Genomic DNA, 23,732 nt, shown 5'->3' on the forward strand with positions numbered 1-23,732 from the left:
AAAAGTAGACCTTAGTGGGGACTGTACTCGAGCTACGCTGACTTTTTTATATACCATTCCAATTTATATTATATGCGATCGCCAGAAGGTTGTTTTAATTTAGAGCCGTCCGTAGCCCCCGATAAGATATATACGGGCGTACAATGTTGTTGTCGCGTTCCACTTTTAAAGAAAGATTTCGATTTATGATTAGGCATTTGGACATAGGCAAACAAGCTATGCACCCAGCGTAGCGATAGCGTGGGGACTCGATTGGAGCTTGGGCCCTGATAGATGGCCAGGGCAAAGTTCAGAAGGTGTAAGTACCCCCCTCCTCGGACAAACACCGTGCCCTTCGTATCACAGTCTCGCCCTTTCCAAACGTTTGCTAATTGTCCATGCATCTCATGTGTCAATTTCGCATTTGGCCAGCAATTTTAATCAATACACAAAAACCGCACGAAAGTCAACCAATGTCCTCACCGAAGCTAATAGGCGTGGTCACGCCCATCGCCCACGCCCACCGGCCACTCACCTAAGGCCCTGAACACGCCGCCCACCGAGGAGTGGGTGGGTGGCCCAGGAGGAGAGGCAGACACTTTCGAATGCCGCAGCACGTAGAGCTCGTTAGACATTTTCTTAAGCTAATATTTTCACAGCGCACAGCGAACACGGACATCGACGGGATCGAGTTTGGAGATGGAGGTGGAGGACGGCCAGCCAGGAGGAGATTATTCAAATGATTGGAAATTATCATGTGCTTGCATCCATTTTCGGGGCTGCCAGTTGCCAGGCTCTATGCCCGATGCTCGATGCTTCCTGGTCCAGGTTCGGTGTGCAAACAACAAATTGCATTTGTCATCTGCTGCATAAATAACGAGATAATACCGTAACATAATAACTGTCACTGGGAGCCCTTCCACCAGCGTTGCAACCGTGAATCGTGGCTTAGGGAAGCACGTTGCCCAGGTTCGAGGAAGAAGTTATGAGTTCAGTCCGTCTATGGTTTCCCTTAATTATTGTACGTTTACGTATCCTATGGACGGTTCAGAGTTTTACTTTCGATCAATTTTGTCGATTCGATCTGATTTTGAATCCGATTTAACGTAACTTGGAAAGCTTATTTAGCACATTAACACAATTACCTTGAAAAATATATTTTAAACAGCCTAAATAATAAATATTAATAATAAAATATTAATATTTATACAATTAGAGTAAGCATTCGAATGAATATACAAATTTTGGTAAGAACTTTTCCTAGCACGAGTTAATTTATTGCTTCGACTATTAAAAACGTCCTATATGTTGGCTTTTTACACAAATCTAGTCGGAAAACGGGCTTAGTTTTTTCAATAAGAACAATCTAGTGCTTCACTAAGTATTTTCAGGTTTAAAGTGTACATTAAATTAAAAATAAAAAAATACTTTATAAAAGGGTAAGCTTCAAATATTAAAAAAGCCTTTGGAATTTTTTAAAGTTTTTCATAAGGAAGACTTACAGATTGATTTACTGTTAGTTTTGCTGTCCTATGACCACTACGCTACAATGCAAACACTGTAAGTATATAAATTTGGTAAGATATCTATATCTTCTAGCTCAAAAAGCAAAGCGTGTCACGGGCACACCTCTGCCAGTACCAGGCATAGACCCCCTCCCCGGGGCCTTGGCATCCCCCACCCCCTCCAAGGTAATCTACTCGCACGTGAGCGGCTCTCACTCTGTCAGTGGGCGACAAATGAGAATTTGTATCGTCGATTTGCATATTTAATCAAAATTAACATGACCGATAAAATCAATTACACTCACAGACACAAGCGAGTGCTTACAAGGCTGCAACTGCATGTGTGCGGACACAGACACAGATGCAGGCGCAGACACAGATACAGACACTGACGCAGCCGCACGCACACAGGGGCGGCAATTGCATTAGAACATTTCGTCCTGCGCCGCTCGTCTCGTCTCATCTCGCCTCGTGTCGTGTTCGCTTTTCGGTTCGTTTGGCTCTCCAAATCCAAATCCTTTTTGCCGGGGAATCTACGACCATGTCTCGCTGGCAACTGTGTGTAAACTGCAGTGCCCCCCTCTCCACCTCTCAAGCGGCACTACTGCATTGTCACAGACACCTTGCCCCTCCAAGGGCCGCTCTCAAAAGGCTTATCCTGTCCAACATGCTTAAATTGTTCCTTGCTGTCACACTGATTTTACTCGATTTATTTCATTTCGACTTGGCTGCTGCTCCGACTGCTGCGGACTGTGAATTTATTTTTATGCCCTGCACTTACGGGCTTTAAAATCTGAATAAATATTCGAAGGGCCCTCGAGGTGAGCTGAGATGGCGTTTAAATTTATTTAATTGCATTTCACATGCAATCCACCCGAACTATGATATTCTACTCTCCCAGACTGTTTGAAATCCTTTAACACGCATAAATATTCATTGGGCAACCGTAAACCCCCCAAGCCAGCCCAAAGCGAATTCCATGCATTTAATTAAGTTTTTCAGAGCCCTTGTCCCTGGCCCTGGCCCGTCTCTAAGCAGGTCGCAGTTCAATTGAAATCCGAAAGGTAAAGTTGATTTTTCTGTTCAATATTTTCTCGGCAGACAAATTAACGCCAATTGCCAGGGAGCCTTTGGACCCGTGCAAATCGGATGCCTGCAGGTTGTGGGCCGGATTGGGGGAGGGCCACGGAGGGCTACCAGCTTTCATAAATTCGCATTGATTGCGTTCAATTAAAATTCAGTTATGCTCCGACGGCGTTTGGCAGTTACAAGGGAATATTTTAATTAATTTTCACGCGCTCAGCATAAAATTTTCGTTGCCAAACCAGAAGCAAATTTTGTGCGTATTGCGATGTTGATGTCGCTTCAATTATTTGAACTTGCAGAACATGTTTCTGACATTTATTTAGCTGGGCCTTTCGAATAAGTTGTCTTTCGACTTTAATTACAATTTATTTAAATAATATATTAATTGATGATTATTCATATTTTTGTATCATAGACTAGGAACAAAAAAAAATTTTATTAATTTCTCAATATTGATTTTATATTTTAGGGTATATTGTGTTCGGGGAAAAATGTGTAACAGGAAGAAGGTAGCCTCTAGCCGAGTGAGCACTGTGATCTTGAAAACTATAAGAGCTAGAGAGTTGAGATTTCAGATTTAGATTCCTTATCTTCACACACAGCGGAAAATGACATACCCACAAGCCGTTCAAACTTTGGCTCCTGCAATTTTAAAGCTAGAATAAAATGTATTGTTCTTATCAATACCTTTCGATTGACCAACACACATATTTTTTTAAAATTTTGTCAAAATTTAAATGAGAAATTTTTTATTCATTCATTAAATATTTATATCCAACGCTAGGTGGCACTGTAGGCTATGTTGCGATTTAGTGAAGTCATCCGAATCGCTGCATGCATATCGCCATCCCTCTTGCACTTCCATTAGCTGACTAACGGGTATATAATAGGCGTATTCTCTTGTATTACTTTTTATATGCTGTATTATTTTGTCCTTTCTGTTATGGTCACTTGTTAGACTTTTCTGGAATCTATTGTAAAGGTAACATGCTAACTGACAAAAAGCACTTATTGTCCATTTTTTTTTCTTTGTTATACCCATTTCCTGTTGAGAAAAAGGGTATGCTAGATTCTTCGAAAGAATGTAAAAAACAAGCACTTATATTCTTGATCAGAATTACTAGTCCAGCCGATCTAGCAATGTCCGTCTATCTGTCCGTATGAAACTTAAGATCTCGGAAACTTTAAGAGCCAGAATGTTGGAATTAAACGTTAAGATTCCTGGGCTTCCTGCGCAGCGCAAGATTGTTTCATCAGAGTGCCACGCCCACTCTAATGCCCACAAACGCTAATACGTTTCTAGCGCCCACAATTTGGAACTTTTTTTTGGTGTAAGTTAAAATTGATTTTGTTGATCAATGCCTATCTACATTTCAATAATCATTACAATCGCAATATTATTTAAAAAGTTAATATATGATAAAGGCATTGCTTTGTAAGTGGTACCGATTCCAAACGCTAGGTGACGCCAACTAGGTGGCGCTGCGCCAAAAAATATGCAATGTAATTTTATTTGAAAATTTGTTAGCTGAGTAACGGGTATCTGATAGGCGACGCACTCGACTCTAGCGTTCTATCTTGTTTTAGTTTGTAAGAAGTTACACAATGTTACCTTTTTTCTTACCAATTATTTATTATTAATGATTGTAGTGCAGATGTTATTGAATCGCAAGCTTTTAACTGTTAGGAAATAATAAATTGGATTGGCCAAACTAAGAAAAGGCGCAAACAGTAGTGGCAATGACTATAAAAAGGCTATATTATCTGGTCTATATTATCTTTGGCATATTACCTCCACTCCTTTCAGGCACTTAAAGTTATTTTTCCCAAAGACTTTAAATCAATTGTTGTTTCAAGTCTTGAATCACTGCTCTCTTTTCCCGCCAGCGGGCTACCCCATTTATATCCATCTATACATCTGTGGCATTCATCGACATCATCATCAGCCCACGCCAAGCCGCCCTATAGATACTTTGTCTAGCATTTCAATTGGCAAACACACTCGAGCTTTGGGAGCTACACGAGTTTAGAGTCGGATGGCAGCAAAAAAGATACCGCACCCGCCGCTAAAGTAAACAGCCACCCCGATTCGCGTTCAGGTCCACGCCCTGGCAGAACCCAAAAGCCTTTCATCTACTTCAGTGCTCAAGTAGCAACAACAGCGCGGTACGCAAACAAGGACGGAGCCAACAAGAGCCGAAGTGCGATTTTCGAAAATGGCAAAAGTATGTTTTCCAAATCTGACTTTTCAAGGCCAACCCATCGCCGCAACAATCGCGCTGAGAACTGGGCTGTGGGTGACGTAAATGCAACGCAAACTTTGGGGCAAGTCTCCTTTTGGGGCAAATTGTCGCCATGCGACGTCTGAATGTCAGATGTTGATTTTTCAAATTATTTGCCAGGGTTTCCCGAAAATGATGATGCCTTAAGATAGCCGAGATGACTTCGGCAAGACATTTGCCACAAACTCTGCGTAAGACAAACACATAGTTGAATATAGCCTTGGATATGTGGACGTTTGGCCTGGCGGCATTCGAAATGTTGGTGTTTATTCTAAACTTTGCCCGGCTCAGTTTGTCTGGCCTCGTCCGTCATCTACTTGCTCCAAGGGGTAAATTTATAGTTTTAGTTGCTAGGCTCGGCCGCCGGTTTCATATAGCACACAACTAATAGGTTTTCTTTGGGCGTAGACTTAGTCAAACTCTTCTGTTTGGTCTGGGCAAATTTACTTGGCTTTCTTGTCGTGCTTCTGTTTGGAGCCAGAGTCATATGTGGAATTTTGTTTATAAATAGTTTAAACATACATCGCGGTTTGCTTGAATGAAAACTTTACAGACTTTAGAAGGGAATGTACTTTTAGTTTCCTGGAAATTGAACTGTTGGTTTTTTCATATGGGCGTTACAAATGAAAAGTAAACAAATTACTACGAAAATAAGCGGATCGGATTAAAACGTAAAAAACCACAGTGATTAATTAAGCACCCGGAAAAGTTGTCCCCGCTGCTCGCTAATTAAATAATTCACCAAAAGTCAAGCATGGCGCTATGCCACAGGCAACTTTTTCCCTTCAACGCTATCCTGCTTTTTATATTCTGTTTGCAGCTAATCTATGCAAAGTTGGCAGCGCTCGCAAAAACTATTATGGAATTTCATTGAAAGTTGCAGTCGAAAAGTCGCGAATAAAAAACCTAACGAAGGACAACAAGAGAACCGAAAGTTTTCCCGGTCATAACGAGTCAAAGTTGCAGCTCAGTTGATGAACTCGCAGCTCGGCGTCCGGCGTGGTCACACATGCTCTCGATGAGGAAACTGGACCTCCCCACCTTTCGTCCTCCCTTTCCCGTTCCACAAGCCCCATTTTACGGAAACCTGTCAATTTAAGCCGCTTAGAGGGACAGAAACCGTTTTTTGGGGACTCTGCATTCGCTGGCAGTGCGTATGCGTAATATTTATGCATATTATTTTCCATTTCTGTTTACTGCTCTCGTAATCAAAAATTTACATATTTGGGCCACCAAAATTAATTATAATGCCACCACAATCTCAGACACATTAAAAGGGCTAGAGGAGAACCAGGAAAACGTGAAAGGGAGATTTATTTTTATCAGGGCTGCAGCACCACAAATATCCAATTGAGTTTGACCCCGGCTGGAAGTACAGTGTTTATACGGTGCTTATTTCTTGCAATCTATCTATCAGATACCCGTTACTCAGATAATGGCAGCAAAAGGGAGATGGACCCAACTTTTTTTTAGGTAAATCTATAGGTATTTAGGAGAGCAACACGTTCCAGCTAACACTTTTATTCTATCATCAAAACTGTGGGCGCCACAGTTTATACTATAAAGTATTTATATTCATGATCAGCATCACTAAACGATATTAAAAGCTTAATTGAAACTTTCCCAATCGTATAAAGTGTTAGTGTTAAATATGTAAGAGTTACTGACATTAAACTTGGCCACTTTGCTTTGTTTTTATTTGTTCATACCTTGATAAGGTAACGTTAACGTTCTTGCTTAACATTTAATATTTTAGGTAATACTATTCTAGTCATATTTTAGCTCTTGTAAATTCAACGTACAGGCAGAGTATAGTCAGTTACAGGTTTTTTTTACCAATGCAATATTCACGTGGATGGACATGTATTAATAATATCTATTATTTTCGAATAATTATTTTAATTCGGCAGCCATGGTGTTTCCAAGGAGGCTACAAAACTATGCTATCAGGAACCAGCAGAGCAAGGACATTCGAAATGGAGTTCGTATCCCTGGCATTTATGCTTGCTGGTAGCAGGGGCAAAAAGAGAGAAAGTCATGAATACAAAATGTGCCGCAGCTTTTGGTTTTGCGGCTCAGTTGGCCGTTCCTCTGCCCATTTCATTTGGCACCCACCCCCGTACCGGTCTCACACATGGCAAAACTCATTTCATGGGTCACGAGCTACAACCGTCTCAGTGGTTCGGCGGGAAGGGAAAGGTCGGGAGGTTGAGGGTTTAGGGTTGAGGCCGACAGAAACTGGCCAAAAATTGATTATGGCAGCCACACTGCAATGCCAAAGGAAGGCCCTGCTCGTGCAAAAAAGGAAGCACAGCCGAGCAACTATCATCAAAATCCTATTAGTTGGATCTCTGGCCACGGCCGGCCCTTTTGGCTTTGTCCTTGTCCAGTTGCCTGCATTTTGTCAGCGTTTATTTGGCAAATTAATTCCCCAAAAGGTAAGCCAAACTTGCGATTTGAAACAATCAGCGGCCCCGACAAACCCCTCTCCTTCCCACTCAACTCAGCTGTCCTTTTGTCCTTTTTGCTACAGCTGCAGCTGTTGTTTGCCCCAACAGAAAAAACCAGACCGACGAGGAATCTCCCGGAGCAGCAGCCTGGCCGAAAGGGGTCGCAGGACTCGGCGTTAATGGGCCCCTTCGAAAGGGACACGAGCTACGCTGCTGGGAAAAGGAAGCCCGGACACACAATTTGTGACAATTCCTTTTTGCGGATTAATATTTGCTCTTCCCCACCGGGAGCTCTCTCACCGGTTGCGCCTTTATTTGTCTCGCTGCCCTTTTCCTGTTTGCCACTCCACTTCATGCAAATTAACTTGCCAGAAATTTGGCAGGATTTTGCTGCCTGGGAAGCCTGACTTCGAATGGGAATTAAAGCCAGACGCTCGGACGCGTTATGAGTTCTGAAGGACACCCAAACGCAACCCCTTATAGACTTTTTGGGAAGCTGCTCTGATTATCACCCAGAATCGTTGCTTCATTGTTTTAGGACTTAATTATACTGCCGGACTCTATTCGACAATTCGGTCAGCTCACCATTCCTGGTGATTATATTCGGATAGGCCAAATGGGATGCTCATTTTCAAAGTTTTTAACAAGTTCCCAAGCCAGTGAACTCATTGCAGTTAGTAATAAATGCGAATTATTCATGCACTTACTCTAAATTTAGCAAGAACTATTTAAATAAATGACATCGATAAATAATTTTTCCAGCTCTTCACAACTTGGCTGATTGCCTTTTCAAAACGGACGGAGCAACGAAAAACTGCTGACTTCTCGAGGAGCTTTTCTTCCCAACTTTTTTGAAAGGCTTTCAAGTGGACTAGACGGGGCTGCCCTGACATCTATCCTGATATATGGGTCTTAGCCGGCCACGTCCGAGCGAGTCTTGCTTTCCTGGGACCTAAGACCTCGCTTGACGGACAGTAATTCCCCTGAACTTGTTGGCCCTCTCCGCCTTAGCCATGCTTCCAGTTTCCACCTGACGACTGGCCAAGTTGGGGTTAGTTTCCAAGTCGTCAATAGAACTGTTTGCGCACGATGTGTTGCAACTTGCAGTCAAGTGTCAACATCGGCACGACTCCGCACTTGCGTGATTTGTTTTCATTGAAGACTTTCCCCATGCTTCCTCCGCAGCCATCCGATCTGATCCCATGCGAGGCTGGAGATCGATGACGAAAGAAGCTGGCGACTGCAGCAGCTCTACTGCGAGAGCTCAGCTGGCGGACTACTGTTCTCTGGCGGCCCGACAATTGGCCAACTAACCAGCGGTGCGCGATAACGATGCCGATGGATTGCGAAATTTCCACAAGCCACTCGAATCAAGTTTTTCCGCCAAACGAATGCCGCGCAGAAATATGAAAATCGCAAGTGGTTTCATTTAGTTTCCATTTGCTGCTCGTTGACGTTGGTCGGCATTGGGCAGTGCGGTCAGTTCCCCAAGTATTGACCCCAAAATCGAACAAACACGATGATGGCACTCTTGGAACGGATTGTGCTGCTGGTGGCATTGGCCACTTGCGTAGTTCGAGGCGACGATGGGTTTTTGACCGAGCCGCGTAAGTGCCGCCTGCCCCGGGGTCGAAAGACCAACAACGGAGGATGGCGCAACACTCACTACTCATTAGTTGTTAAGAGCCGCGTACCCCTAAGACACACGTCCTTGAAGAGCTTTAACAATCCTCGGTCTTGGCTAACACACATTTGTGACTAACTCGCTTAGCAGCTGAAACTCGCTGTTCGAATTGCGCCAAAAATATTGCACCACTAAACCGGATTTGTTTCTCTGAATTCTCTGTGTGTATTTGGTTTGCCTTACTCGCACTCGCACTCGAAACTGATCGACACTGATACGAATTGAACCGAACTGAACTGAACAAACTTCTAATCGAACCGCAGCAGATTACATCAAAGAGTGTAGGATAGCCGACAAGGACTTTGTGAACTGCTCGACCCACAGCATTCAGCAGCTGTTCGACAAGCTGAACGATGGTGGGTATCCTTGGTGGACTTAAGGTGGGGGTTCTTTGTTGACCATCTGGTTCCGACTCCCAGGCATTCCCGGGCTCACCAGCATCAAGAGCTTCGACCCCTTCTATCTCAACCGCATCCGGATCACCCAGGGCAACAGCAACGCGATCAACCTCAAGGTGGAGCTGGCCAACGTCAAGATCATTGGGTTCGGGCACACGAACGTCTTGGAGAGCCAGTGAGTGGAAGCTTGGTTCCGAGTTGCGAGTTCCGAGACAATGCATCATCCACTTTGCAGGGTGTTCAAGAAGGACTACAGCTGGAAGACCACCTTCACGCTGCCCGAGATGAAGCTCCAGGCGGACTACAGCCTGTTCGGCCGCATCCTGCTCATCCCCTTGAACGGCAAGGGGCAGGTGTTCCTGGACGCGGAGAACATGACGGTGACCATGCACACGAAGACGCGTCTCTACTCCAAGGGCGGCTTCACGTTCTACAACGTGACCAGCCTGCACGTGGACTTCAAGATGGACGGCCTCAAGTCCTACTTCTCCAACCTGTTCAATGGCAACAAGCAGCTGGGTGAGTATCCGCGCCCCATGACCCTTCTCACTCATGATCTTCCGAATGTCTCCGACCGCAGAGGACAGCACCAACAAGTTCTTCAACGACAACTGGCGGATGCTGGCCGACGCCCTGTACACGGTCATCACCCAGACCATCGAGGACATTCTCCTGGACGTGCTGAAGAAGATATTCCACTTCATTCCGGCCAACTTCTTTGTGGCCGACATCCCGACGCCGGAGCAGCTCTATGGAAGGGCCAAGCCGAAGCCGAAATGAGGAAACGGTCCGGGAACATGGGAATGGGGATCGGGGATCGGGGGAAGGTGTTGCTGTAGTCCAGCCAATAAAGTCTGTGGGAAAACTCGAAGCGACCCTTTGCAATGGAGCAGCCCACATGGAGGGCTTGCAAAAAGGTTTCCCGAAGGCATTAGTGTCGGTCAGCTGTTGCCTTAGCCGGGAAGAGTCGTCTGGAAGGGAAAAGTGAAAAACTAATGGCGGCACCTTAATCAGACATTGTTTGGCCGAGTCCTGCAAATATATCAGGATAGACGTCACTCCGCAGACAGTCTGCAAACGATGGCTAGGCCCGCCTCGATAAAAAACACACAGTGGTACACTTGCGTTGCACAACTGCATTCTGCAAATAAGGCCGTTATCCGCGAGTTGGGGAGGGGATGGGGATTCCCCTGCGGGAAACCGCACATATGGCAAAGTCAAAACCGGAACCAGAACCAGAACTAAAGGCGGAGCCGCGTGTTCGAATTAATTGCCGCAAAAACAGTCCCAGACCCCAAATTAATTTACATTTTTTATGCATGCTTTTTTCGGCCATGGCGCTTGTAGCCTGCCAATAATTTGCTGCAACTGCTGATGCTGCAGCCGCAATTAAACGTTTGGCGCAGCGGCAACCATTACAAATGCCGAACAATTAGTTTAAATTTAATGCGCATTGCGTTTCGCCATTTTAGTTGCAAAATTCTGCGGTTTCCGCCGCCTTTCCCTCCCTCCCTAACCTTCGAGTTTTCCTTTTTTCCGACTGCGAGACGGCCAAAACCAAAGCGACAAATCCCGTGCGTGATTGCAATAAATTCGCTGGCTCCTGGACCGAAGGCAGCCCCGAAATGCAGTTTGCACACAAGGTAAACAAACAACAGCACGATTCGGGCCACAAAGTATGGAGGGCACCCCGAAAAGGACCACCAGTTGACAATGGGCAGAGCAGAAAAAGCCAGAAGACAAACACGGAGGAAAAACTATCCAGGGTGGGGAGTCCGGGTCCGAAGTGCGGAATCAGTCGCCGTCGCCGAAAGTATTTCAATATTCCCAGCCAATGTTGTTCAATATTTGCTGTGACTGTGCATCGACTTTCGCCCCTTTTCCCCGCCTCTGCTGCCCCCTTTAACTGTGGCCCCGGCTTTGCTCAGCCTAAAAGTATGCGCCGAGTGGTTAAAGGGTCCGCAAACAAGTCTATCTTTAATATTATAGTGTATCCTAATACGATATTATTATCTGTGGTTCTTTTAAATCGGGTTAAAGTTGTCTGTATCAGTGGAAAACAAGACAAAAACGCAAGCTTAGCTATCCGATATAAGTTTCTTAATTTTAGTTTTCTGCAAATTAACAAGCATTCTTTTAGGCACGAGCGTTTATAAACTGTTGTAAAGTTATTGTAATTATACTTGTTGCCTTTCATTTTTTATTGACGTCGTAGTTGTACGAATACTTTACATGCGTGGCTAAACATCACTTGACTTCGATGCTAACCGGCTTATGACTTTTGCTTTATTTTTTACTAATTGGCTGAACCTAATTAAAAAGGAAATGCTGGGCAAGAAAGAAAATATAATTTTAATAATGACAGAAAGAGTTGAATCGATTTTTTAACTTTCATTAACAAAATACCCTTTCAGAATTTTAATTTGTCAAATTGTCTTACTTAATCTAACGGCAGTCTGTAAAAACTTTCTGAATAACTACTATTTTTAAAATTTTCTTATGTCAAATAATAAAAGGCCAGTAAAATATTTATAATTTTAACTTGTTTTAAAGTAATCTCCCTCTAAACATTCTGCTCACTGTTGACTGCCAAAATTTGGAAACCATTATATTTTGAGGATTTTACAAGTTTAACGCGATCGTTTATACAGGACACATGCGGATATACGAAAGGCAAGGGTGTTTAAAATTACTGCATGCTTAGTAAAATATACCTACTATTTACTTCAAATGGTAACTGTAGCCTTAGTTCATACGTAGGAGTAGCCACTTCATTGGTTAAAATATGCCATTCTATGGATTTATTATTTCATTGGTAGGTTTGAAAAAAGAAGTTCTTTCTGTGTATAAAAACCCAAGGGCATCCAGATATACAATCCGCTTATGCCCTCTTACTGAACTTTCCGATTATACAGATATTCGCTTAAATAACGGTCCCATTAGAAGCCATAAATTAAACATTTAATTATAATGTCCACTGCTATGGGCAAATTAATTAATACATAATTTCAAATTAAATGCTGTCATTTCACAAGGGTTAATTCTCCGGCAGCAGCAACACACCAAACAACAGCGGCGTAAAAATGTGCCACACAGGAGTGCATGAACTTTAAAGCCCGAATAATACGAATTTATGGCCAAATAATTGCAATCTCATTAGGACACTCGGCCGGCAAACCGAAACACGGACATGACACCAGCTCCAACCGGGCCAATTTGCCATGTTAAAATAAATATTCGCATTTTGTGAAATATTTAACAATAATTGAGCGTAAAATAATCGCCCAGCCCAGCCCCCTTAACCCCGCAGCCCCGCCCCCGGCGGAGATAAAGCCGTGGAAGGACCCAGACACGGCCGGCTCCGATACTGCGCTCCCAGCCAGCAACATCCTGCATCCTGCATCCTGCAGTTAACAGCATCCAGCAGCCAGCAGCCAGCTCCCAAAGGCCGAGTGCGTTAATTGCAGTTGCCGTTGCACAGGACACGGATTGCGGCGACAGCGACAATTGTAATTAAATAGACACCACACAGGACCCCTCCCCACTCGCCGCCCCTGCAGCTGGGGAAGTGCACCGGGATGATGGGCCGGGGCTTCATGGATGCTGTGGAAGTGCCAGGATAAGGTTGTCCTGGCGATTTCTGACCATATGCCACGGGGAAGATATTCATTTTTGGATTATTACGCGTACTAGATGAAATTAAGACGACAAATTGAGTTATAATTCATCATATAGATCTAGATTTGTTGCATCTGAAAACTTACACATTATAACCAAAAAGAGTCCTTACTTTCAGCGGTCATTAAGCCCACTGTGCAATAGAGCTGCTCATTTATTCAAAGTTATTGAGTTGTTGGCATCAATTTTGCATATACACGTAAGTGGAAAATAGAACGCACCGTTTTGTGGTTCGCTGGCAATTTTCGAGCTCCACCGCGTTAATGCTAATCTCGTAAAAATAAACAACATTTCGGGCCAAATCGATGGGTAGGCCATTAGGCCAATTGCTGGTCATTGTCATTTGAATCGCAGCAGATTTTAAGGAATGCGGGGGGGGGGGGGACTGGGAGAGCCCAGCCCCATCAACATTCCGGGTGTTTGGCTTATTTGCGACAATTTGTTGACACACAGACCTCCCCAATCGCGAACGGAACAAGCAATCAAGGAGCGGCAGCAGCTTAGCAGACTTCCGCCAAGGATAACGGGCGACGCCCAAGGATGCCGCCGGCAGACGCACCGCCCTACAAGGTTTTATTTACACCTTCTGCGAAAATGTTTACACTTCAACAGGCAGCGGCAATAAGAGGAGGCTGCCGCCCACCTCTGCGCAAGGAGCTGCTGAAATGAGCAATATGTAAACCTCCAGGACGCCAGAGGCAGATACCCAAACAATTGAAAGTGGATTTCCACCTGGCGAAAAATTGCTCAAACAGAAGCCAAAAAAACTCATAAAAATAGGGAAAATGCTAACGGCCCTTGCATAATGCCAGGATGTAAGAGGGATGCGAACTAGGAACACGAAGGACCGGGCGGAGCGTTGTCATAGCGTAAATTTATGTAAAAATTTGTAGCAATTGCAATAAGCTCGTCGTCGCCATCGCCGTCGGCACTAAGGAGCATAAAATTTGCGTGCAGGACCAGATAAATTCCTTCGATTCAAGGCAGTTCTTTATGCGCATTTTAAGTGTGGACCGAGGAGTCGCAGCTCCGGGGGGCTCACCTCTGGGAAGGCAGTCCCATTGAGGGACTGGCTCTATTTTATAAGGCAGAGATATCACTTTATTTTAAATGCATTAAGAACTTTGGCAAAAACTGATTACAAAATTTGCTCAGCCTTTGTTTGCCCAGCGCTTCATGATGTCTGAACCCGAGCAGGCGAAGCCAATGATGTACAGGACAGAGATGCCAGGACTGTGGAAATTAACTCCCAGCTGGCAAATGCCTCGGAGTGCAAATATTGAGCTGAGTCGAAGGCTTTTGACTGCCTCAATCTCCGCCAACTACCCGACTACCCCAAGGAATGGCTAAGAAGCGCAGGATTTCATAAAATTCACTTGGGAAACTGTTGCCCACTGCCGTCGCCTGTTATTTTTGGCAATCTGTTTGTTTGCCGATTGTCTGTCAGTTATGCTACTTATGCCTCATCCTTTATTCCCAGCAAAAGTCCCTTGGCTCGTCCTGATTTAATAAGAATCCATTTTATCCGGCCGTGCCTCCTGCTCATCGCAATTAACATAATTTTTATAAGTGGATTTTCATAGTTGAACAATCTTCGGCCCGCGGCATTTCAAAAAACTTTAAATTTCAATTCACTTAAGCTTTCGCGAAAGGAGAAACTTTCGCCGGGCCATTGAACCCAGGACAGTCGAAATTTTTGCAATGGGTCTACGAATATTCAGCTCTTGGACCCCGAGAGACTGCAAATATAGTTTGACGCCCCTTCGCCTTTCTTTTTCGACAGTGTTTGCCGCCCGAGGGCGTCATTTGCATTCCAACTGTGTGCGGGGCTAAATTTGTGATTTCGATTGCAGATCGCCGCCAAGCGAGTTCGAATTCAAATTCGGCCAGACTTTGCTAACCCACAGAACGGAGATCGGCTTCCCCCGATTTCGGGGTTAAGGTCTGGCCGAGACCCAATTAAAATGTAGGGGGAGTCGCTGGCAATGAGTTATGATGTAATCAAGAGAGAGTCCGCTGGAATTGACAGCTATGAGCAGGTCAACGAACCCGCCTAATCATAACTGGGAACTGTCTTTCATAATAACCATGAATCGGTAATTGGGCCTTAGACTTTTTCGCCATTCATTAATATTCCCTCCTCTTTTCGATCGATTAGCATATCTAACCCAATTTCGCGGTCCCCAATTTTCAGTCTTCCCTTTGGTTGATCGAAACCCAACTCGATTTATTTTCTGGCATAATGTATGCGCCGGTTATTCCAAAAGAACTCTATTTAAATGCAATTTGGAAACGGATTTCAACCGGCAATGGCAATAGATTCGCGTTTTATTTGTGCACCTGATGGGAATTAAAGATTTGTGGCCAGAACGACTCCACCCCCTCGCTCGGAAATCCCCAGCCCGAGAACCCAAGTCAATCTGCGACAATGTGACAATAATAATTGATAACCTTAAAGCCGAAAAAACCGCGGATCGCATCCATTTTATTGGTTGGAGCTGACTTTCGACAAACGCCGAAGGTGAAGCGAACCAAATAAATTCAATAAAAGTCACTCAAATGTCGATAATTGAAATGCGTATACAGCAAATGCAGAAAATAAGCAACAGAACAGAGCAGGACAGCAAAAAATTAACATTTTTATATAACAAATTTAATTTGGACAATTCAACCGATACGAAAATTGCATACATTTCATTTTCAGTCACCTGCCGAGGGGACAGAAGAGAAGTGGAAGGCTTTCGGCGGAGTAAGGGACTTGTGTTGACCCTAAACTGAGGCGAACGGCTCAATGAAACTCTCACAGAAGCCTGGGAATTTTTAGACCTAATGCCGAGCGCTTCAGTTTCTGTTAACGTATCCATTATTCAGAGTAACGCTCTGACGTGTACTGTTCGCGCAATTAAGTTCGCGCCCCGAAATGATGTACTGAACGGGAAGCTCAAAGGAACCGCTCTCCTCTAAGTTATTGCACTTTTCTACGGAAGATTTATCGCCGGTTGAGGGCGATACTCCGCTTAGATATACGTATAGTGTGGGTAAAAAAGTTAGCTTTTTTCTCACTCATCAAGTGACTCATGGGCCTTAACGCGACTTTAGCTGCTGTCAACGACTCTCAGCTCGAGCGATGTGCAGTGCATCCTTAATTACAGAAACTCTGGAAGGGAGAATCCCCAAAGATTGCCCTTTCTAGGACTGTGCTCCAGAAAAATTTTAAATATTCGCAAGTTTTTATTATCGCCTCCAAACTTGTGCGAAAAGTTCCTGCTCCTTCAGTTGTATGCCTTATTACGTGGCATGTTTGGGTAATTCGGTGCAGTTAAACAAGGACCAACCATGCGGTTCTGCACTGAGAAAATGTTAATCTTAGTTCAAGAATAAAACTTACTATGACACCCTTCCATGCCTTTGTTCATTAATTCGTCTCGATTTTTTAAAGTTAAATTTCATATCATCATGGGTTGTGATAGTTAATTGTATGGTATATTGCCTCAAATGATTTTTGTTTATTCCCTGAACTCTAAACATATTGGCTATAATCACATCTTTTAGGAAATAAAGGGCATAAGAAGTAAATTAATCACAGTTTAAGCACAATAAAACGCTATATTCCATGGCATCCACTACCAGATATCCGTTGCTCAGCCAAAGGGAATGCGAGAGAGATGGAGATATGCATGCAGCAAATCGGCTGTTTCCGAGATTGTACACAACACTCCACCAAGCATCTATTCCTTTTTTTGCTTATAACTTATTAATGAATTATTGTGTAGATGTAGGTGGGTATTAAATTAACACATTTAAACATTTTCAAAATATTTAAAATGTGGGCGCGGCACTCAGATGATACAAACTTACGATGTGCAGAAACCCCAAGAATCTAAATGCTTAATACCAATTTTCAAGTATTTGTAGTTTTAGAGATCTCACCACAAACGACAGACAGACAGACGGACATACAGGACATAGCTAGATCGACTCGGCTAGTTATCCTGATCAAGAATATATATACAATACATGGTCGAAAAAGATTCCTTCTACCTCTTTTAAGCGGAGGTATTATTTGATACTATCAACAAATATAACAAACCTTTTCACTCTACGAGTAACGGTTATAATATGGGTGCAAGTCATAACGCCCACTCAAAAGGTGTCACAGTCCCTCGGGCGTATGACACCATCTAAAAACATGTAAATTTCTAAAAACGTGAACATGAAATTTTATGAGAATACCGATAAAACCGCTCTCGTAATTATGTTGTCTCAGCACAGCCACTTTGTGCGTTCGAATATGATTTAACGCTGGACGTTTTGACATGCACTATGCACCAGTAAGAACCAATTTCTCCCAACATAAGATTGGTTGTAAAACTTTAGGATGGGATCTTAAGTTTTATGACGTAACCTCCTTAGCCACCATTTAAATTTCCAGACAAAATCCCAGTCTTGGCCGGCGAATCCCTTCGATTTCGATTTCTAGGTGGAGCATGTTAACCTTCGATTTTCCCCGGTGTGGTACTGTGCTCAGGCTATCACCCCACGGATATCAGTCCAATCAGCGCGCCAGAATATGCATCTGCAGGGAGCTGCCCCACCCACACTCTAAATCATTGTCGTCTGTTGCTCATCAAGCAGCCCCTACGACGCCATTATCGTCGTCATCAATTGCGCTGCCGGTGGCTGCCTGCAGACAGCTTGTCACCGTCGGGTAAACATGTGAATTTCGCAGTCGAGCAGGCAAACACGTGACGAGGCGACGAAGGAGGATGCCGGGCCGGAGGAAGATGGCGGAAGATGGGCGACAATGACGACGTCAATCGTGCGACAAAAGGCAGTTTGAATACTAAAACAAGGCGGACTCGCAGCTTTATTGCGCCTCCTCCAAATAAAGGAGGCTCCGTACATAGAACACATAGGTTGTCCATCTCTCAACCGAGACTGAACCGCTTGAGGTTGTCGAATCCCTTCGACTTGTCGATGCGCCCGTAGATGGTGGACCTCACTATCATTCCGCTCTTGGGCTTCGAAATCGCCAGGCCGAACCGGAACTTGGCCTCCGGCAGAAAGCTGGGCAACATCTCCTCGTCCACCTTGTAGTTGGTGAGGCTGTAGGTGCCGCTCCGGATGGGGCACTCCTTGAAGAGGTTGCCGTGCTTGAGCAGGTCCTCGAAGATCCCGCGCACCAGCGGGTCCGAGCTGCGCTGCTTCAGCAGCTTGCAGAAGTTGAGGGTGCGGTTGATCAGGGTGGAGAAGTTCCCCTTGTCCGTCTCCAGGCTAATGTCGACCGCCAGCTCGACGTCCTCTATGTCCTCGAGGGTCTTGATTTCCATGCTCAGCTTGGAGTCACCCGACTCGTTCTGCAGATCCACATGGATGTCCATGATCTTGTCGTTGGCCTCGAAGTCAATGCTCGTGAGGATGACCTTGAAAGAGCGCTGTCCCCGGCGGTTAGTCAGAGCTTCGACCCAGGCTTCTACCAGTCCCGCTCCAACTCACCCAGGCTCCGGTCACGGGCATGAGCACCACCAGTATCAGGGCCCAGGCACAGCAGCTTCGGGTGAACTCCTCGCGCATCTTGCTCCAATTATCCACTGGGACTGGCCCTTTTTCAATTAGTCACTTTTTATATGAATGCAATTAAGATTAGTCAGGCCCCGATGGTCGCCAAAGTGCTCCGGACATTATGTGCGGCACGTGGCCATGGTGAATTAAGTCAACTAAGTGGATGGACTTTGGAAAAGCATTCAGCTGTTTCAATGCTAAGTCAATTTTCGATAAGATCGAACACAAATTCGCCCAGCCTATTTCCATATAAATAGAACTCCGCCTGGCGAGAGCAGGCAGTGAAGTCGGTTTACTCCACTAGGTCCAAAATGTTGCTGTACACCCTGGTGCTGGCGCACGTCATCCTGGCCCTTTCCCATGGCTCCCTGGCTGAGGTAAGGCCTCGTGGAGTATGGCTGCAGTCTAATCCCCCCACCGCTTTTCCAGAAAATGATGCGGCCCAAGTTCAAGGAAATGAAGATCTGGAGCGACGAGAAGTTCCTCAGCCACAAGGTGGTCTACGACAGCAGCGACCCGCACCTGAACTTCAGCATGGAGGTGCACCAGGAGCTGCTCGACGTGGACGTCCACGTGGAGGTGCGCATCACCAACAAGCAGGACCCGCTCTACACCACCACTCTGAACACCACCCTGAACGTGTGCCGCATCCTGGGATTCGCCAACAAGTCCCCGGTGGGCCGCTTCGTGCACGGATTCATCCGCGAGTTCGGCAACATCGTCGAGAACTGCCCCGTCGCCAAGGTGAGTGGACCGGGTTGCTAGTGCTGCGGCTCCAGCTGACCCTCCATCCCCTCTCGGTCGTGTTCCAGGGCCGGTACCGTTGGCACCGCATTCATTTAAAACGTCCATTGCAGGGCTCCTACTTCATCAACAAGTTCTGGTGGCCGGAGGACCCAACCACCGCCATCCTGCCTGAACTGGAGTTCGAAATCGTCTGGCAGGCCATGCACCTCGACGCCAGCAAGAAGCGCACTCTGGTCATGAACGATCACTTCAGCGGGGAGTTCGTCGTCCAGGACGTGAACAACCTCAAGCCTGGCATATTTGCAATGCTTCCCAAGATCGCCTAGAAACTCCGCTGGGCTCGTTTCTGCCCCGGATGAGCCACCCAGCTAAGTCGTGCGTCCCAACGGTATTTAATTAATGTTATTCATGTGTCACTTGGTGTTACCCAGAAAGCAAGCAAATAAACTTGCCCCATAAAGAGCAAATCTACGTAGCGCCTTAATGTGGCTTTCGAAACTCCGTGTACCTTTGCAACCGAATTAGTTTAATTGCCACGCACACTCTAATTCTCACAAGACGTCCTCAAACTTCAAAAAAACGTTTGTTTGAATACTGTTGTCAGTCTGGTATGAAAAATTCTGTATTGATATGCTCGAAAATATCAATTTCATATGTTCGAAAATATTAATTTGATATAACAACATAAATGACCAAAATGAATAGGCAAAAAACCCAGATTGATGACCAGTTTTTACTCTGAGTACCGACACGCCGGAAATTATTAAAATCGGACTACATACGTAATAATTTACATTTAAAGACCATCGTCAATGACGTCACAACCAGTAGATAAAAGTGAAAAGTATTTAAAGTTGAGGCACTCGACTATAGCGTGTCTTGTTAATTATTAATAGATTTATACCAGAGTGGTTGAGTTTGTTGTAAATTGTACTGCCTTAAAAATTGCATCCCATTCCATAAAAAAATAAAAACTTGGACGATTTTGCATAAAACAGCGTTTATTTTCAAAGGGAAATATCCCGATTTCGTTCGGATCCGGGGATGTCTTCTAAACTCGCCTAAAATTATCTGTGTTTCGTACAACCATCAATGTCATTTCGAATTAAATTTTTCAGATTATTCAATGCCGGGATCTGGACGTGCTGCTTTCGAATTTCGACACCAGGCAATTCGGGTTTTGTAGCATTCCCAAATTGAATTTAAATGGGACAACATAGCGGTAGGGGTTGGAGAGAAACAAAAGCCCACAACATCAAATTATTATTCAATATACTCGCAATGAAATGTTTGTGACTTGTGTCGTGCTTATTGTGATCCGACAGTGACAGTTTGCGAATTTTAAAAACGCTTTTAGCTATTTTTTATCCTATTGAAGGTGCCACTTGGTATGATTTATGCGAGTTTGAGTTTGCCGAGCTTTGGTTTTGGTTATTTGGTCATTTGTCGATTGGCATATTGATGCACCATCGGTGTTATTGAGGAAGCAATAAAACGATAGTAACAATGAGGAATGCCAAAAAGTTCTCGGGGCCTCTGTCTCCCTCCCGACTCGTTGGTTCCCAATAAAAATTTCAATTTCAATTACCGGGGATAATAGGGCGGGAATGAAAATACAAATCTCTGGACAAATCTGCCCCAAACAACTTTTATCAATTACCTGGCCAGAAGCCACCAAAAAAGAGGTGTAAAAGGGCGAGTTTTATTGTGCTCAGCTCTCGACCCTCGATCCAATCCGCACAATGCATTTGTTTTCACTTTGTTAAACTCGGAAAACTTTATCCCAGCCGAGGAAAAGTTCAGGGGTCAAGCCAACGGCCATTTAAGCTCCATTAGACAGGCACACAAAGCGACAAAACGCCTCGCTGCTCACTGAGCACCCAGTGTAAGGAAATTCATTGTCCAAGTCGCCCAGCTGTGCTCCCCTTCTCCGCCCCACGGATCCCAAAGGGTTTGCCTGATCTGATTGCAGCACAGTAAATCTTGAAAAATTGCCATTCAAAGCTAACGTTTTGAAAACATTCATCAATAAGTTGGCTGCGACTCAGCCCCAACAAGGAGAATTTCTCTAACGCGGCACTGAGGTTGCTGCACTGTCACACGAGATTCCTTTTTAAATCGGTTGAAAGGTTATCCAAAGTCGATTATTCGGAATATTTCTCTCAGTGAGACGGCAAGACGCACATATGCCACAGAGCCCAACAGCCGACCCGAACAGCACTCCAGCCAGCCAGTCAAATCTCCCCATTTGGCTAATAAATCCTTGAGCAGCTTATTGAGCAACGTCTGCGCATAAATATTATGGCTGGCAACTGGTCAGGGGAAGACTATGCCAAAGTGCCAGGAACGGTACCACGTACCCGTACTCTCAGTTTTCACTTGCATTCGGTTCGTCTGCTCCCCGCTTTTTCCATTTCCGAGTTACTGCTCCTCGAAAGTTAAGCTTCGCATTCTCCGCTCGCCTCGAACGTGTTAAATAAAACTCTATTAAAGATTCGAATATCCTACTTTAGGGTACAACTGCTACTGCATCAAGTACAATTTTAGAGAGGAAAAACAAGAAAGGAAAGAAACTTCGGCCAGCCCATGGCTGTCATACCAGCTTATGACTAGGCATTTTTTATAAATGCAAGTTTGTGTTTAAAATCTAAAATCGAAATAAAATGTATTGTTCTCGGTTTTTATAACATAAAATTCTTAACCCCAAAATATTGCAAAAAATATTCCTTAAGCTATAATTTGTGATGGTGATGAAGAATATATTTATACTTCATATGGTTGGAATATTCTCCTTCACTGCCTAACCATCTTCAGAACAAAATTACAATACCCTCGGCAAGGGTATACAAACAGAGTATTACAAACTCGGGTCTTAGCTAAACATTTTTTACTAGTTGTCCCTCCTTTCTCGACTGGAATTCTTGAGCTGACATTGGATTTCGGTTGACTGTCGTGTTGGTATGCCTGGCCTGGGTTATTTGGCCTTTGCTATGGTTGTTGTTGATTTTTTAAGTATACTCGCTGCACTAAAAGGATATGCAAATTGTTTGAATAGTAAAGGACATGCTAAACAATTTCAGAGCCTCCAGTCTATAGTTGAACAAACAAAAAGGAAACTAAGCTAAACAAAACATTTCTGTTTCCCGGCTGAATGTATTCTTTTTTATGGCTTTGCTTTCGGTTGCTGGTCAGAAGAGTTTTCTGTTGGTCACAACATTGACGTTCGTTGTTGCGCATTAAGTTGTTGCTACAAGGACACAGCACATTCACATTTCTAGCAGCTGAATGAATGTTTCACACTCGCCTGGTATAAATCACAGATCCCCATGTTATTAGGCATCCAATTCCCCCTTTTCCAATGCCCTCTCCATGAAACTGTTGCCATACTGTCGGTTTATTGAATTAGTTGATTATGCCAAGGACAGTATGGGGGACATTTTGGACGAAGAGCTTTTCTTTTCGAGCGAATAAATCTCCTGTTTCCAGGGCTTACTCTTAACGATTTCTAGCGCATTTAAATCTTTTACAAGGCCAATTCCAAGTTGCGGTAGGAGGGTGCTTTTCAAGCCATGTTTTCAGGGTTGTGTTCCTTACCAGATCCTTTGATTTACTTACCTGAAACAACAATTTTAATTCACCATTTAAGAGAGGGCCTTAGTTACTCGTAACTCCTCAAGGCTGGTGCTTAGTTTCAATTACGTATTGATAACTGACTCCATGAAAGGCAAATTCAAAACCATGTTTTCTAAGCTGAGCTAATTAGTATTTGCTAGACCGTGATTAACGAAGCAATCACCTTAAGAAATGTCGCAATCTTTTCTGGAAGTACTTGCGTTTGAGAGGATATTTCCCTTTCTTTGTTCCTAGAATTCGCATCCATGGCATATTGGAAAGGTTCTGTGAATATAACAATAACAAGAAACTCCCCCGCCTAACGCATTTTACCTTTTGGCTGGCGGCATTTCATTTATATTCTTTCCCTCAATTGCCGCCCAGTCTGCGGACAAAGTTCTCTTAAATGCAATTTGGTAGAGAGCAAATCTGATAAACCACTTTTATGCGAATTTCTTTAGGATGGAGATGGCTTCACTTAAGGGGGTATTCTAGTCTAGAGGCTCTAGTTTCGAGCCTTTTTTAACAATTAATTAAAACTAAACAATTGATATTTTTACTGTCGGGTTTTTTATCATTTGTTTATTTAACTTAGAAGAGTACATAAAATAAAATTTAAAAAAAAAATATTTTTTTTTTCATCGAGTTATGCGTCCTTGAAGTAGAGGGGGAAAAAAAAAGGCCGTGTCCTCGTCGCCATGATTTCTACCCTTGTGGTCATTTGAAAAATAAAAAAAAAAGATTCTTAG

The 23,732-nt window shown here is 44.1% G+C and overlaps 3 protein-coding genes across 4 annotated transcripts; 2 read left to right on the forward strand and 1 right to left on the reverse strand.

Annotated features, from left to right (window-relative positions):
• Positions 1 to 6,796: 6,796 nt before the first annotated feature.
• Positions 6,797 to 11,444, forward strand: Jhbp6 (Juvenile hormone binding protein 6). Of its 2 annotated transcripts, none has more exons than XM_017071407.4 (5): positions 6,797 to 8,909; positions 9,250 to 9,342; positions 9,406 to 9,559; positions 9,620 to 9,903; positions 9,965 to 11,444. In XM_017071407.4, exons 1-5 carry the CDS (start codon positions 8,822 to 8,824, stop codon positions 10,162 to 10,164), a joined length of 819 nt encoding a protein of 272 aa, XP_016926896.1. In that variant the 5' UTR covers positions 6,797 to 8,821; the 3' UTR covers positions 10,165 to 11,444. The 2 variants fall into 2 exon arrangements, with proteins under 2 accessions (XP_016926896.1, XP_016926897.1); XM_017071408.4 differs by having other exon boundaries at positions 6,803 to 8,909; positions 9,253 to 9,342.
• Positions 11,445 to 17,748: 6,304 nt separating this feature from the next.
• LOC108007689 (uncharacterized) lies at positions 17,749 to 18,740 on the reverse strand. Its single transcript, XM_017071413.4, has 2 exons — positions 18,559 to 18,740; positions 17,749 to 18,497 (listed from the first exon to the last, which is right to left on the reverse strand). The coding sequence occupies exons 1-2, from the start codon at positions 18,634 to 18,636 to the stop codon at positions 17,991 to 17,993; spliced, it is 585 nt and encodes a 194-aa protein (XP_016926902.4). The 5' UTR covers positions 18,637 to 18,740; the 3' UTR covers positions 17,749 to 17,990.
• Positions 18,741 to 18,823: 83 nt separating this feature from the next.
• LOC108007683 (uncharacterized) lies at positions 18,824 to 19,842 on the forward strand. Its single transcript, XM_017071405.4, has 3 exons — positions 18,824 to 19,001; positions 19,054 to 19,368; positions 19,482 to 19,842. Exons 1-3 carry the CDS (start codon positions 18,936 to 18,938, stop codon positions 19,695 to 19,697), a joined length of 597 nt encoding a protein of 198 aa, XP_016926894.2. The 5' UTR covers positions 18,824 to 18,935; the 3' UTR covers positions 19,698 to 19,842.
• The last annotated feature ends 3,890 nt before the right edge of the window (positions 19,843 to 23,732 follow it).

This window comes from Drosophila suzukii, chromosome 3 (assembly GCF_043229965.1).
Source record: "Drosophila suzukii chromosome 3, CBGP_Dsuzu_IsoJpt1.0, whole genome shotgun sequence".
Classification (NCBI taxonomy): Eukaryota; Metazoa; Arthropoda; class Insecta; order Diptera; family Drosophilidae; genus Drosophila; species Drosophila suzukii.

Excerpts from the sequence above, each read along its gene's own strand:
- Jhbp6 (XM_017071407.4), top strand. The coding sequence starts at position 8,822 with ATGATGGCACTCTTGGAACGGATTGTGCTGCTGGTGGCATTGGCCACT. Across the intron at positions 8,910-9,249 it reads TGGGTTTTTGACCGAGCCGC|CAGATTACATCAAAGAGTGT; the intron begins GTAAGTGCCGCC and ends ATCGAACCGCAG. Across the intron at positions 9,560-9,619 it reads ACGAACGTCTTGGAGAGCCA|GGTGTTCAAGAAGGACTACA; the intron begins GTGAGTGGAAGC and ends TCCACTTTGCAG.
- LOC108007689 (XM_017071413.4), bottom strand. The coding sequence starts at position 18,636 with ATGCGCGAGGAGTTCACCCGAAGCTGCTGTGCCTGGGCCCTGATACTG. Across the intron at positions 18,498-18,558 it reads TGCCCGTGACCGGAGCCTGG|CGCTCTTTCAAGGTCATCCT; the intron begins GTGAGTTGGAGC and ends CGCCGGGGACAG.
- LOC108007683 (XM_017071405.4), top strand. The coding sequence starts at position 18,936 with ATGTTGCTGTACACCCTGGTGCTGGCGCACGTCATCCTGGCCCTTTCC. Across the intron at positions 19,002-19,053 it reads CCCATGGCTCCCTGGCTGAG|AAAATGATGCGGCCCAAGTT; the intron begins GTAAGGCCTCGT and ends CCGCTTTTCCAG. Across the intron at positions 19,369-19,481 it reads AGAACTGCCCCGTCGCCAAG|GGCTCCTACTTCATCAACAA; the intron begins GTGAGTGGACCG and ends CGTCCATTGCAG.